Source organism: Coptis chinensis, chromosome 7 (genome assembly GCF_015680905.1).
Source record: "Coptis chinensis isolate HL-2020 chromosome 7, ASM1568090v1, whole genome shotgun sequence".
NCBI lineage: Eukaryota > Viridiplantae > Streptophyta > Magnoliopsida > Ranunculales > Ranunculaceae > Coptis > Coptis chinensis.
The window spans coordinates 9,854,346-9,867,678 of NC_141462.1; the positions used below are offsets into that span (position 1 = coordinate 9,854,346).

General features: G+C 36.0%; 1 protein-coding gene and 1 long non-coding RNA gene across 2 annotated transcripts; both read left to right on the forward strand.

Moving 5' to 3' along the window:
• Positions 1 to 343: 343 nt before the first annotated feature.
• LOC147485889 (protein STRICTOSIDINE SYNTHASE-LIKE 3-like) lies at positions 344 to 2,977 on the forward strand. The gene is made up of 4 exons (XM_086571736.1): positions 344 to 820; positions 1,739 to 2,011; positions 2,153 to 2,320; positions 2,410 to 2,977. The coding sequence occupies exons 1-4, from the start codon at positions 492 to 494 to the stop codon at positions 2,810 to 2,812; spliced, it is 1,173 nt and encodes a 390-aa protein (XP_086427862.1). The 5' UTR covers positions 344 to 491; the 3' UTR covers positions 2,813 to 2,977.
• A 257-nt stretch (positions 2,978 to 3,234) lies between these two features.
• LOC147485890 (uncharacterized) lies at positions 3,235 to 4,728 on the forward strand. Its single transcript, XR_015201575.1, has 3 exons — positions 3,235 to 3,529; positions 4,345 to 4,394; positions 4,485 to 4,728. It is a non-coding gene; the product is annotated as an uncharacterized LOC147485890 (long non-coding RNA).
• Positions 4,729 to 13,333: the final 8,605 nt, after the last annotated feature.

The window sequence follows — 13,333 nt, forward strand, 5'->3', positions numbered from 1 at the left end:
GATATGGTGTGGCCATATCGTTGGGTTTACACAATAAACGACGTAGCCAGGTCGTTTAAGTTTAGTGTTTTCGAATTCAACTTTTAGGGCCAATGACACACTTGTAATAATTGTTTTTTTTTTAAAATTTTTGGGACCAATAACACACTTGTAATAATTGTTTTTTTTTTAGGGTCTACCCAACACAATATGGAGTCCGTTAATAACAAATACCAAAAAAAATATAGGCTATAGCACCTATAAAACCCAACCCGGGGTGTCTGACTCGACGTCTCGACTTAACTGCTGTCGGATTCGGATATAAGACTATAAGTATAAATTTTCGGATTCGGATAGAGGCCATATCCGAATCCAACTTATATATCCGTTTGCACCGCTAAACTAACTTATATATAAAGTAACACGGCATGGTAACACTTTGAAAACACCTATTGCAAACATCCTTTATCTATATCCATCATTTCTCACAAGAAAACCTTAAATCATCGACAATGGCGTTGCCCGTGATATTTGCCGCACTGTTCTTACTATTTGCTTTGTACTGTGCAACTGATCCATTGAAGCACAGTTCAGTTTCTAAATATCCTGATTTTGAAGCTTATAAAGTCGATTTACCACCATGGTCAGCACTTCCAAAAGAGAGAGATGGAGAGAACTTGTTGCAAAAATCTCAAGTTAAGTTTTTGAATCAAGTGCAAGGGCCAGAAAGCATTGCTTTCGATCCGCTTGGTCGCGGACCATATACTGGAATAGCTGATGGTCGTGTTATTTTTTGGAATGGTCAGTCGTGGACAGATTTTGCCTACACTTCATCCAATAGGTAAGTTCGTTGATTTGGCGATTTATATAATGCAATGCTAGCTGCTCGTTTTCATTGTTTTGCTACATGTATGATTATTACAATGGATGCTTGTCTTTATCCTCCAACTGGTGATCGAATTATATTGGTGTATGTCCTGTACTTGCTTTTTTAACCTAAAGAAGCAGGTTTGAGAAAATACACATTTTACTTATGAAAATATTTTCCAGGAATTGTTTTTTTCATTATCGTGGTGTTTGACTACTTGATACTTTGATTGCACACGATAAAGTAGAAAGTTTGCAGTTCTCGCCGTTTGATAGCAACAAGAAAATAATTCCTGGAAAACGTTTCTGCCTGCTTTTTTATTCAAGCAAGAATGGGAAGATAGTACTTTCCCTGTAAAATCTAAATTTTTCAGGAAAATAAACTATTTTGGTGCTGGACTGCTGGACCATTGCATGCATTATGTCCAGTCCTTAGGAATACTTGGTTATTGCAACTCCACATCTTCAGCATTAGACTATTGACAAGCGACACATTTTCCTTGACCATTAGAATGCACTGAATTCAATCGTCACAATCGCATAAATGTGGTGGACTGGTAGAGTGGTAGCTGATAATTAGTTAACCACCTTGTCTCAAAATAATAATGCAAATAACAGTCAGAACAGGGGCATTAGGTCCATTATGAGGTGATGATGGAGCCATTCATTCATATCCACATATGATGGATCAGGTCCATTACTGTGGTTGCACTTATTTCACCTCATGAGACTATGAGAGTATGGCGACACCGATAGACATAAATTGAGAGAAAAATCAATTACGAGGAGTTACACTTGATATTTTGTGTCCTGAATTCCAAAAATGTACAGTACTTAGAAATTTCAAATCTAACAATTACATATTTTGTTGTATGTGGTATGGGTGACCTAGGTCAGTGTGCGGCCCAAAGCCATTACTGTCAAGTAATTGGAAGTATGAACATGTATGCGGTCGACCATTGGGGCTCCGTTTCAACAAAAGAACGGGAGAATTGTACATTGCTGATGCGTATTTTGGGTTGATGAAGGTTGGACCTGAGGGTGGGTTGGCGACATCCGTTGCTACTGAGGCAGAAGGGGTACCATTCAGATTTACAAATGATCTAGACATCGACAATGAAGGGAATGTTTATTTCACAGACACAAGTGCCAAGCACCAGAGGAGGTAGACGTACATTCCAGTTTTTTCTACATTCAAAGTCAGTTACGCACTTATGCTAATAACTATTGATACTACTTTTTATAGGTATTTTTTTATATTATACTCTAATAATTAGCATTTTTCTAACCCAAAGTCTGCTTTTAGGAACTATATTCAGGTGTTTTATTCTGGAGAGGATTCAGGAAGAGTTTTGAAGTACAATCCAATTACAAACAAAACAACTGTCCTAGTTCAGAACCTACAATTCCCTAATGGACTGTCCATGAGTAAGGATAACTCTTTCTTTGTTTTCTGTGAAGGAGTGCTTGGCAGGTGAGCTCATTAGAATTTGTAGTGACTTATGCAACATTTGTACTTTGAATTGCTATGAAATGTAAGATGTTTGTATGGAATATGTACAGGTTGAGGAGATATTGGTTGAAAGGAGAGAAAGCAGGAACATCAGATGTATTTGCCATACTACCTGGATCCCCAGACAATGTACGAACCAATGAGAAGGGTGAATTTTGGGTGGCAATACATTCGCGTCGCACCATGTACGCACATGTGTTAGCAAGTTATCAAGGACTTCGAAAATTCTTGCTAAAGCTCCCAATTCCACCGAAGATTCACAGCATTATAAACAATGGTGACCGACTTTTTGGAATGGCTATGAAATACAGCCCTGAAGGGAAACTTTTACAGGTTTTAGAGGACAGTGAAGGCAAGGTAGTTAAAGCAGTTAGTGAAATAGATGAGAAGGATGGAAAGCTATGGTTGGGAAGTGTGTTGATGCCATTCATTGCAGTATATCAATTGGAATAAGTTGACACAACGTTTTTGTATTGACCCGAAATTTTTCCTACTGGTAAACCGGTCATTTTACGTGTTAGTTCAGTGCCACTCTAGATAATTACGTACTATATGGCGAGGTTTAACATTTATATATTTGGATATGAGTTTTGATATGGATTTGGATAGTTGTTTGAATTGGGCTTTTGTGTGGGCTTGGGTAGAAATATCTGTGCATATTCTATTAAATTGGGCCGGTTAAATTATTAGACTTGCTATGTTATATTGGACCTGTTTTATTAGTGGGCATATAATATTAATTGGGCTTGCTCTATAATTATTTGGTTTGCTATTTTATTGAGCCTTCTATATTAAATATTGAGCATGTTCTATTATTGGGTTTGTTTTATTATATGGGTCTGTTTATATATATTGGGTTGCTCCTACGGTCCTGAAAAGGAGAGAGGATAAGGACGAAAAAGGAAAAAGGGAGGTCAGGAACAGACTCTTCTTCTCTAACGATAAAGCCGAATCAGAAAGGGGGGTTCGAAATTGGAAATGAGATGGACACCATTTTATCTGATGAAGCTAGGGAGTGGGTTTATATAAGCTAGTTGACTAATCACCCATAGATTAATTCGGTCTTACTTAGTTGTTGCTTGGCTTGCTGAACACATGAGCAAGGTATATACAAGGGGGTTGGATCAGCGAGAAGCAGTCATCAATGATTCAATGGATAGCTAGTGTGTTGTGTGTTTCCCTCCACTTTCAAATATCATGTTTGTTATGCTTTGATTATGATTTTCTCATCATTTTCTAATTGTTTCAGTAGACTAGTTTGGGTATCATTCATGGGTTCCTATTATACAACAAGTTTTGTTTTGGTGGTTACGTAGGAGATTATGGATTATTGTTACTTAGATAAATTGTATGGAGGAGTGGGTTTGGCTGGAAAAACAGTTCATATGTGTTAACCGAACCTAGTATTTAAGCACATGCTAGCCAGGTAGCTACAGGCCACCATTTTGCCTCTGCCAGGCCGCATCCAAGTCACTCATATGTCATTTGCTAGGGACAACACTAGGCCACGCGTAATTTATTGTTTATTTTTATCGCGTAATTATATTGTGGCTAGTTCAACTATAAATAAGTTAATATTCTTTTATTGGTGTCGAGAGTTGGTTGTTTGATTGAGTATTCGGGAAAAATCTCGAATAAGTAGAAGTGAAGTGACATACTAGGTAGAATACCGATTTAAGGTTGAGAATCGGTTGATTTTTGGAGGTCACATAATTAGAACATGAGTGAGGAACCATACCGCCATCCTCATTGGAAGGGCTTAATCCATTCCCATAGATCTTTACCTCCCAATAGGAGAACTACGATTGGCTTGATCCCTTAATCGGTTATTCTGTATATTTTATTAATGTTTAATTTTGCTTTCACATATGATTCTACTTGTTAAGCATAATTTTAATCTCATAGTACGTAATGTCTAACAATAGTTATTAACTTTGATCGTTTAAGTGTTTTCTTAAATATGTGTTAATTAATTAAGCACGCAGGTAATTTTATAAGAAAAACCGCAAGCCAAGCATTGTGATGTAGCTGAAAGGTAAGTCGTTAAGTAATCTTGTCAGCTGTTAATAAATGTAATTCACATTGATTATTTTATACTGACTAACCATTTAATGTTGCGTGTTAGAAAGTGTTAAATGACAGGGAAAATAGGCTTCCCAGAAGACAGTAAAAGGCGTATGTGCAGGTTAAGAACAATTTAACGTGAATGAAGCGCACTCTGATTGATATAATGGTTCTTTTACCTATTCATTTTATTTTCAAATTGATTCATTTTAAGTTGTTTTGTAATAATTTAGTTATAATGGTATTTGTCTTTAATTATGAATCCATATTAGAATGCATCAATTAATTAGAAATTATGAAGTTAATTAGCGTTCCAAGTGTGAAAGACCAATCTAGGGTAAAAGATCGGTTTCGTGGTGCTACAACTACTTGATTTAACTGGCATTTGTCGAGATGGTTAAGCAGTCGGTTCCACGAATCAATATATCTTTTAGTAGTTGGGTTTACGGTTGAGGTTTTAATATATTAAATGCAAGTACATTATTTGATTTTCAGGTTATAACAGGTTTTAAATTTATGAAATATTGGAAATACAGAAGAAAATCTGCCAATTTTTTTTTTAGAATGCGATGTTCAGATGTTGTTTTATACTTTAGTTCTAGTTTGGACTCGTGTGAGTCAAATCCACTCACGTCTTAGTTTTTTAGATTGTTGAATATTTGGTTCGAGCTCTTTTATCCGAATATTCAATTGTCCGAAAAATTGGGGCGCGCTATAGTTTTTATTCAAGAACAATGTAATTGTATCTCAAATTTACTATGTTTTTAATTCAAGAACAATGTAATTGTATCTCAAACTTAGTCTGTTTCAGCTCAAGTCTACATTCAAAATTTCAAATTCTTACAAGCACAACCTTCTTATGGAAAAAAAAAAAAAAAAAAAAAAAAAAAAAAAAAATAAAAATTGAGTGCATAGCTACATATATTTTACTAAGATTTAGTTGGGCATGAGCTTGCAAATTTCAAAACCCACAACAAATTTGGGCTTGGTCCATCAAATTGAGTGCTTCTTCAATGTGCATTACATCGAGTATACTGAATGAGCACAATTTGTTGCCTTTGATTTGGCATCTTTTTCATTGAGATTTGGGTTTTTATGAAAAATTTCATTCAAAAAAATTTGCTTTTTATGTAATACATCCTCAACCCTTGGTTTGAGTGGATGAGCAGTAATGCTACTCCGACCCACTTATTTGACCTACTATTTGAACCTATTGATGTGTCAAAAGTCTTCATCATTGATTTACATAGAGATACGTGTTCGTGTGTATTGCAATGCAAACCAACGTTATCCAAATAGTGAGTCACAATAGTAGGTCTAAATTCAACACGATTTTTACTTAGCCAAATTCAACAAATCCTCCACTCACATGCATTTACTTGTCATCAAAGTCTCAACCTTCATATCCTCAACCAATTCATTTATATCATTTTAATCACATCTATCTATTCCACAAACTTCATTTCTTATCTCAACTTTGTAGACCACAAATTTCTAATATTCTCTTTCGCTCACACTTTGGGTATCATCAAAGCTTAGCTATTCTCAACTTTCCAATAGACTTCCAGGAGCAAAAATCTTGGTTTTGAAGAAACGAAACATACCGTCAGATTCGAACAATAGGGTGGGTGTGTGAATTGGGCTATTGTAGAATTGAAAAAAATAAGATAATTAAATTATAAAGACAACTAAGATGGCAGCGGCGCCATTTGATATAACTAAAATTAAACAATTAATGATACAAAAAGATCAATTATGTTTTTTATCCCCGGCAGCGGCGCCATTTGATGAACATAAAATATGCTTTTACTCTAACTTAGCTAATTAAACTAGGAAGAAGTAAACTTTAATTTATGCCTTTTGATCAAAGTTCTACTATCAATTATGAAGCAATAAAACTAGAGTAAAAATTCGTTCCACTCCTAGTTGCTTAGAACATAGCTAATTCTACTAATAATTAACAATTAAACATTATGAGAGTAATGATTCTAAATATAACTAATATGGTGAAAACTATGATTGAATATATTATAATTAAAACTATAACAATTAAATAATAAGATGTGAATATGAAGAAGGAATTAAAGAGATTTGAAATCTACCTTGATTAATCCTTAACATGCTAGTATAGAGTTTGTTACAACTCTAATCTTTATGTTTTCACACAAGGTTCAACATAAAGGTTAGGTCTTTTTATCCCTAATTATTCATGGGATCTCTAACCAACTAATAATTAGCATGAGAGAAAATTGTAAATGAACTACCCTCTAGAGTTGAAGCTCTTAAATACAACTATTTTATACTAACACATCAAGTCTTCATCAAAGCTTCAATAAAACCCCTCTAATGGAAGTTTAGCTATGGATCATTAGACTATCATTGAATAAATAATAATAATAATAATAAGACATAATTAAAATAATACTTGAATTGAAAATAGCTTGAATTGTATTAATGGTGTCTAGGATAATAAAACATAAACTAGATTAAACTAAAGAGAAGAGGTAGGAGATCTATTATTAAACCCTAATTAAACTAAACTAAGTGGAAGAGAGAGAGAGTTAGAGTTTTGCCTTAGTCCTCTTTATATAGGAAAGAGCTAGGTTTGCAATTTCGTGCACGGGCTTTGGAGCTATGTTTTTTGCCACTAAATCAAGCCCAAAACCTAATTACTTAAGTCCAAAAAGGGTTTTTCTGCTGAAAATTACTGCAATAGTTTTTTCATCCACTTTTACTCATCTAATAGGATCAAGGCCTAGACCATTAGAAATATTTTTTTGAGCCGGTCGTTTTGACATATAAAAGGCCCAATTCCGAGGTCTGAATCCAAAGATACGGCTTGTGGAAGTTCTATTAACTTTTATGTTCTATTTCTGCCCGCGTTGACTTTGACTTTTTAGCTCTGACTGGTCTTTAAAAAGGCTTTTTCTCCTTGAAACTTGGGCTTTAACCATAGAACTTCTTAGCAACCAACTTTTGCTCATTTCTCTTGCAAAAATGACATATTTCTTCTCATAGTTGACTCCAAGACTTTGAATACACAAAAGTACGTAAACAATACTAACTCTTATTTATTATAAATATAATTGGTCTAAATGTAATATTATTAAGGTGTTAAAACTACAGTTTCAGACTCTTATCAAACCACCCCTAAACAACATTTTGTTTCTCCTCAAGCAAAGATGAGAAATTAAAATAAGTGACAAAAAATGGAGTTCTAACTAATCTCGTTTCATCGAGTGCGATTGCATTGACCATATGCAATAAGGCCTTAAACCACTAGGAATTCCCTAGTGGACGAGTTATAGCCTCGTGAGAGTTTTACAGAGAAGATACTCACAAACTTTATTTATACTACAACGACTAAGAAATAAAATTAATGTTTCCTTATTTATTCTCAGATATCTATACATCTCACTAGCAATGAATAAAGAATAATCAATTCGAAACCTAAGCTAATTTAAGAGCTAAAGTGAAACTTCTAGACTACTATTATCACAGAAAAAGAAACAATAATAATATTTCTAAGTGCATAGTATAAATACTTTTTATTTATATTTTTATTATTTTCTTAAAATTTTTTTACTAGAAAACAAAATGCATATTATACACATATATATATTGATAAGAGCCCAAAACTGTAGTTTTAACCCTGTAACAGTCATAATTTTAGACCAATTATGTGAGTAATAATTAAAAGTTAATACTGATTACGTGTTTTTATGCGTTTCAGGCTTCAAAGTCAATTATGTGCAGGAATGTGCCACTTTGATGAGATAAAGGAGCAATGGTTGGTTGCTAAGGAGTTCTGTGATTAAAGGCCAAGATTTAAGAAGACAAAGCCTTTCTAAAGCCGGTCAAAGCTGAAAAGTCAAAATCAACGCGGCGAAAACAAAGACACAAAGTCAGCAGAACTTCCAAGGCCGTATCTTTGGACTCAGACCTCGGAATTGGGTCTACCATAGGTCAAAACGACCGCCTCGGAAAGAGCTTTCCAATGGTCCAAGCCTTGGCCCAATCAGAGGAGCAGAAGTGGACGAAAAGTCTGTCGAAGTCAACTGCAGCTGAAGAGGCCTTTTTGGACTGAAAGTATTGGGTTTTGGGCCTGATTCTCTGGCCCAAAACATGGCTTCAAGCCCATGCACGATTTTTGGATCTAAACATATAAAAACAAAAGCTTAGCTCTTTGTTAAGGGTAGCTAGTTAGACCTAAAACTATAGATAATTCTAGATCTAGTTTTCATTAAATAAAATTAAGTTTAGTTAATTTCAATTCTTGTTTTAGATTAAACTCTTAGAATCATTGTTCTTCATTAGTTTGATAAATAAAATAGTTAGTTTGTCAATTTCGATTTTTGTCATTTACAATTGTTTAGATCTAAATTCCTTTATTACTTGTTATTCATTTCCTAGTTATTACCTGAGATTTCAATCATTGTTTAGATAAATTGCATAAGAATAGAATTTCTATATGATGTCTAGTTTTAAATCAATGGGAAATGATAGTAGTATGAATCAAGGTTAAACCTCCATTAAAGGGGTTGAAGAAGCCTTGATGACGCTTGATCTTTGTTAAACTTAGAAATCGTCGTGATAATTATTCCACTCTAGAAATGATTAATTCACCATGAGAATGGGTTTAATCGCTCACATGCTAGTTATGAATTGGTAGAAATGCCATGTATAATTAGGGATTATAATTACTATTTTGATATGCGAAGCATTCAATTTGGGATCACGACGAGTCTTTGTTAGTAGGATTAAGTCGAGTTAAGGTAGATTCAATTCCCTTTAATTCTTTATCTAGATTCATTAGCATTCTCTCATTACGTTATACGTAACTTGTTAATTGAATTCACCTCGTAGTATAGAATTCCCCTCGTAAACCTCTCATTAGACTTAAGACCGATTAATTTGACTAGAAAACATTCCATGCTAGAGAACTAGGAGTGGAACGAATTTGTTACTCCACTCTATCTCGATAGAATTGAGAGTAGAAAATTTGATAAATTAAGATTGTAATAAGTTTTAGTTTACTTACGTTTTGAGTTTTATCGTTCATTTCGTAGGTAAACTATTTATCTTTTTATATTTATCAAATGGCGCCGCTGCCATCTTAGTTACCTTTAGTATTGTTTTCATAGTATAATTAGTCATTTTTAAGTCCCATTAAACCCACCCACCCTTGTTTGATTCATACCGTGGTTGTCCCTTTTCAGCATTGAAAAGTTTCGCGAAAAATTACACTGAGTGCGACCACGCCAAGCAAACGCGAGCTTAACTCGCAAACGCTGGAACCTTGAGCGACCAGCGCATACCGACCATACCTAAAACACTGTAAATTGAGTTTACACAGAGTGCACCAGCTTCAAACAGAGCACCAGCTATTCTAAGCTAAATTTTTCCGGATTTCCACAGGTTTGTTTCGAACTTCGATTTTTAAGTTTTTCAGTGTTCTAACTTGTTATATACACCGAACACGCGTAAACAAGACGCTATTCATAAGCGAAGCAAGGACGTAATCAGGTATTCCTTTCTTCCATACCTCGCATCTCCAGTTAAAGGTTTATACTAATATATCAAGATTGTTTGGTGTGTTGTCGTGTTTAGACTTAGACTTGCATGAGATTAAGGTCTGGTCGGAGAAAAACACCGAACGTAATTAACCGTCAACGTCAACAAACAAATCTATCGAGTATACCAATCACTACACCTCTAGCTACTATCCCACCCACCACACCTGACATAATGGCTGAAGAAAGAGAGACTCCTCTCTCCGACTTTTACAAAGCCTTGAGCGATAGCCCTAAATCTTGCATCGTTCTAGCAGACCCAGTGGGGGATTTTCGAATTCCCCCAAACATATTTAATTTGTTACCCGTGTTCCATGGTTTAGACCATGAAAAACCTTACCAACACATGCGTAGGATTGAACAAGTCCTTACAACATTCCATCATCCTACGGTTGGTGCGGAACAACTTAAACTGAGGGTATTTCCCTTCACCTTAGCCAATAAGGCAGCATCTTGGTTAACTGCCCAAGCGCCTAACTCTGTGGACTCGTGGGCTAAACTTGTTCACTGTTTATGGAACATTTTTACCCACCCCTAAAGACGGATGAGATGCTTTCCAAGATTCATTTTTCCCGACAGAATCCTCATGAATCATTTTCTGAGGCTTGGAATCGTTTCACCGATCTGCTTATAGAGTGTCCACACCATAACCTAGCAAAATACACGTTAGTTCGTGCCTTTTTCAAAGGACTTCTACATCACCATAAAGAAGTCATTGACATAATGAATGGGGGTAGTTTCCTAAGTAAAGGAGCCTCGGAGGCTTACAAATTTTTAGAAGATCAAACTAAACGCAATAATAATTGGGGGGGTAGTGATGATATCCCCCGCTCTGCTAGTTCTTCTTCAACAGTTAAGGCCGTCGGTATGTTTGAGATGAAACCCGATCCAGAACTTAAAATTTTAATCGAATCTCTAACTAAAAAGGTTGAGGCTATTTCTGTTCAACAAAAACCTATCCCCGTCATGAATGTAAACTCCAACCCATGTAATTTCGTTTGAGTTTTGAGCACCACGACTCCTATTGTCCTCTCTATGAACATGAACAACAACAATTAGAGCAAGATAATGTTTGCTCCATTAATAGCTATCCTATTCCTAATGCCCCATGGAGACAACATCCCAACTTTAGTTAGCTTAAACAATCAACAAGTTACACCTCCGGGTTTAATAACCAAAATGTTAGGCAAAAACAACTATAACCAAGCTCCACCTAGGCAAGGACAAGGACAAGGACAAGGTCAGGGAAATTATAATAATTATAACAACCAAGCGCAACCACGACAGGGTCAAACATAAGGTCAGGGTAATTATAATAGTTATAATACCAATAGAGGTATCGTTCCGGTTAACAATAGTGACTATCACAACCCACCCATAAATAATCAACGTGAGATAGTTCCAGTCGCACCACCTGTGACTACTACACCTACACAACCGGATCGTATTGACGCCTTTATACAGGTTACCCAATAACTTTTCCAAACAATGACTCAATCAAACCAACAGATCTTACAATCCATAAATCAGGGCATACAACAGTTAGCCCAAGAGAAAGCCCAACCAAAAGGCGTGTTTCGGGACAAAGCGATACCAAACCCTAAAACAACAAACACGACCTTTGAGGTAAACGGTAATACTAGTACGAAACTACAATCGTAGGTGACCTAAATGCCATCACCACTCTCTCCGCTTCGAAGAGTGGTTGATAACAAAGTAACTATGTCTATAGTTACCCCATCAAGATACTCCTACACCGATATCGAACTAGATACGAAATAGAAACCCGAAGAGCCTACCACCGTAGAGGTACCAGTTAAACCACAACCTAAGAAATAGAAAGCCAAGGTTACACATCAAGTCGAGCCATACGCTAAATATAGAGCGAAACCACCGTTCCCTCATAAATTAGCCATGCTAACCAGGGATACAAACTTTGAAGAGATTAGGAACGTTTTCAAAAATCTAATGATAAACCTTCCTTTTTTCAAAGCTATTAAAAAGCTACCTAATCACGCTAAGTTTCTTAAGGAGTTGTGCACTACTAGGCGTAAGACCAACATACCTAAAGATGCCTTTCTAACTGAACAGTTTCCAACTTTATCCGAAATTAATGGAATTGTTAAGTACAAGGACCCTGGTCGTCCTACTGTAAAATGCACCTTAGGAGATTCCCACACGACGACCGCTTTATTAGACTTGGGGGTGAGTGTTAACTTACTCCCGTATTATTTGTATAAACAAATAGGTCTACAGGAAATGCAACCTATGAAAATAACGTTGTAGTTAGCGGACAGGTCAATTAAGTATCCTAAGGGTGTAGTGGAAAACGTGCTTGTTAAGTTCCAGGATTTCTACTATCCTGGCGATTTTGTTATCCTCGATACGGAAGTCACTAACGACTCAGACCGATCATCTTAGAAGCGCCCCTTCTGGTAACGCCAACGCTTTTATAAATTGCCCGCGATGGTAAGATGTCCTTATCTTTTGGCCATCTTATTCGCATTGAGGTAAATGTTTTTAAAATGATAAAACAGTTACCAGATTCGTCTATAGATGGGGAGGTTAGCATGATCGAGAGCTTAGCTCAAGATTATTTTAACAACACTTTTCCCGAAAACAATATGTACAAATTCCTTTATTTTGGAACTTCAGATTTTGTCAATGACTCCTACTTAGAGGAAGTCAACACCATCCTTGAGTCCACACCAATTGTAAACCCGCCAGTTGCTCCATATACTGAGTATGAAGACTTGCTACCTAAGAAAGTATTCATTATGCAAGATGAGGACCCTGACGAAACATCTATTGACTTTTCTTCCACCCCAGTGCTTAAACCTCTTCCCCCGGAGTTAAAATATATTCAACTTGATCCGGATGGTAGTCATCCGGTAATTATATCTTCTCTGTTATCTAAGGATGAAGAGACACGTTTAATTAGAGTGATTAGGGAACATCGGTCTGCGATTGGTTGGTCCCTAGGCGACATTAAGGGAATTGACCATAATGTTTGCACTCATCGTATCCATTTGGAGGATAACACGAAGACTTCTCGCGAACCTCAGCATCGCTTGAACCCTGCCATGAAAGAGGTGGTTAGGGAAAAAGTATTATGATTACTCGATGCGGGTATCATATACCCAATCTCTGATAGCGAATGGGTAAGCCCCATTCATGTAGTTCCTAAGAAATCGGGAGTTACCATGGTACGTAACGGAAAGGGTGACTATGTTGTCACATAAGGTCCTATGAAATGGAGAATCTGTATTGATTACAGACGTTTAAATGCTATGACACGAAAAGGATCACTTTCCTTTACCTTTTATAGATCAAATGC

What these genes read in the sequence shown, in the direction of transcription:
- LOC147485889 (XM_086571736.1), top strand. Translation starts at nt 492, where the DNA reads ATGGCGTTGCCCGTGATATTTGCCGCACTGTTCTTACTATTTGCTTTG. An exon ending in AGTGCCAAGCACCAGAGGAG is followed by an intron (nt 2,012 to 2,152) that starts GTAGACGTACAT and finishes GTCTGCTTTTAG; the next exon opens with GAACTATATTCAGGTGTTTT. An exon ending in TGTGAAGGAGTGCTTGGCAG is followed by an intron (nt 2,321 to 2,409) that starts GTGAGCTCATTA and finishes GAATATGTACAG; the next exon opens with GTTGAGGAGATATTGGTTGA.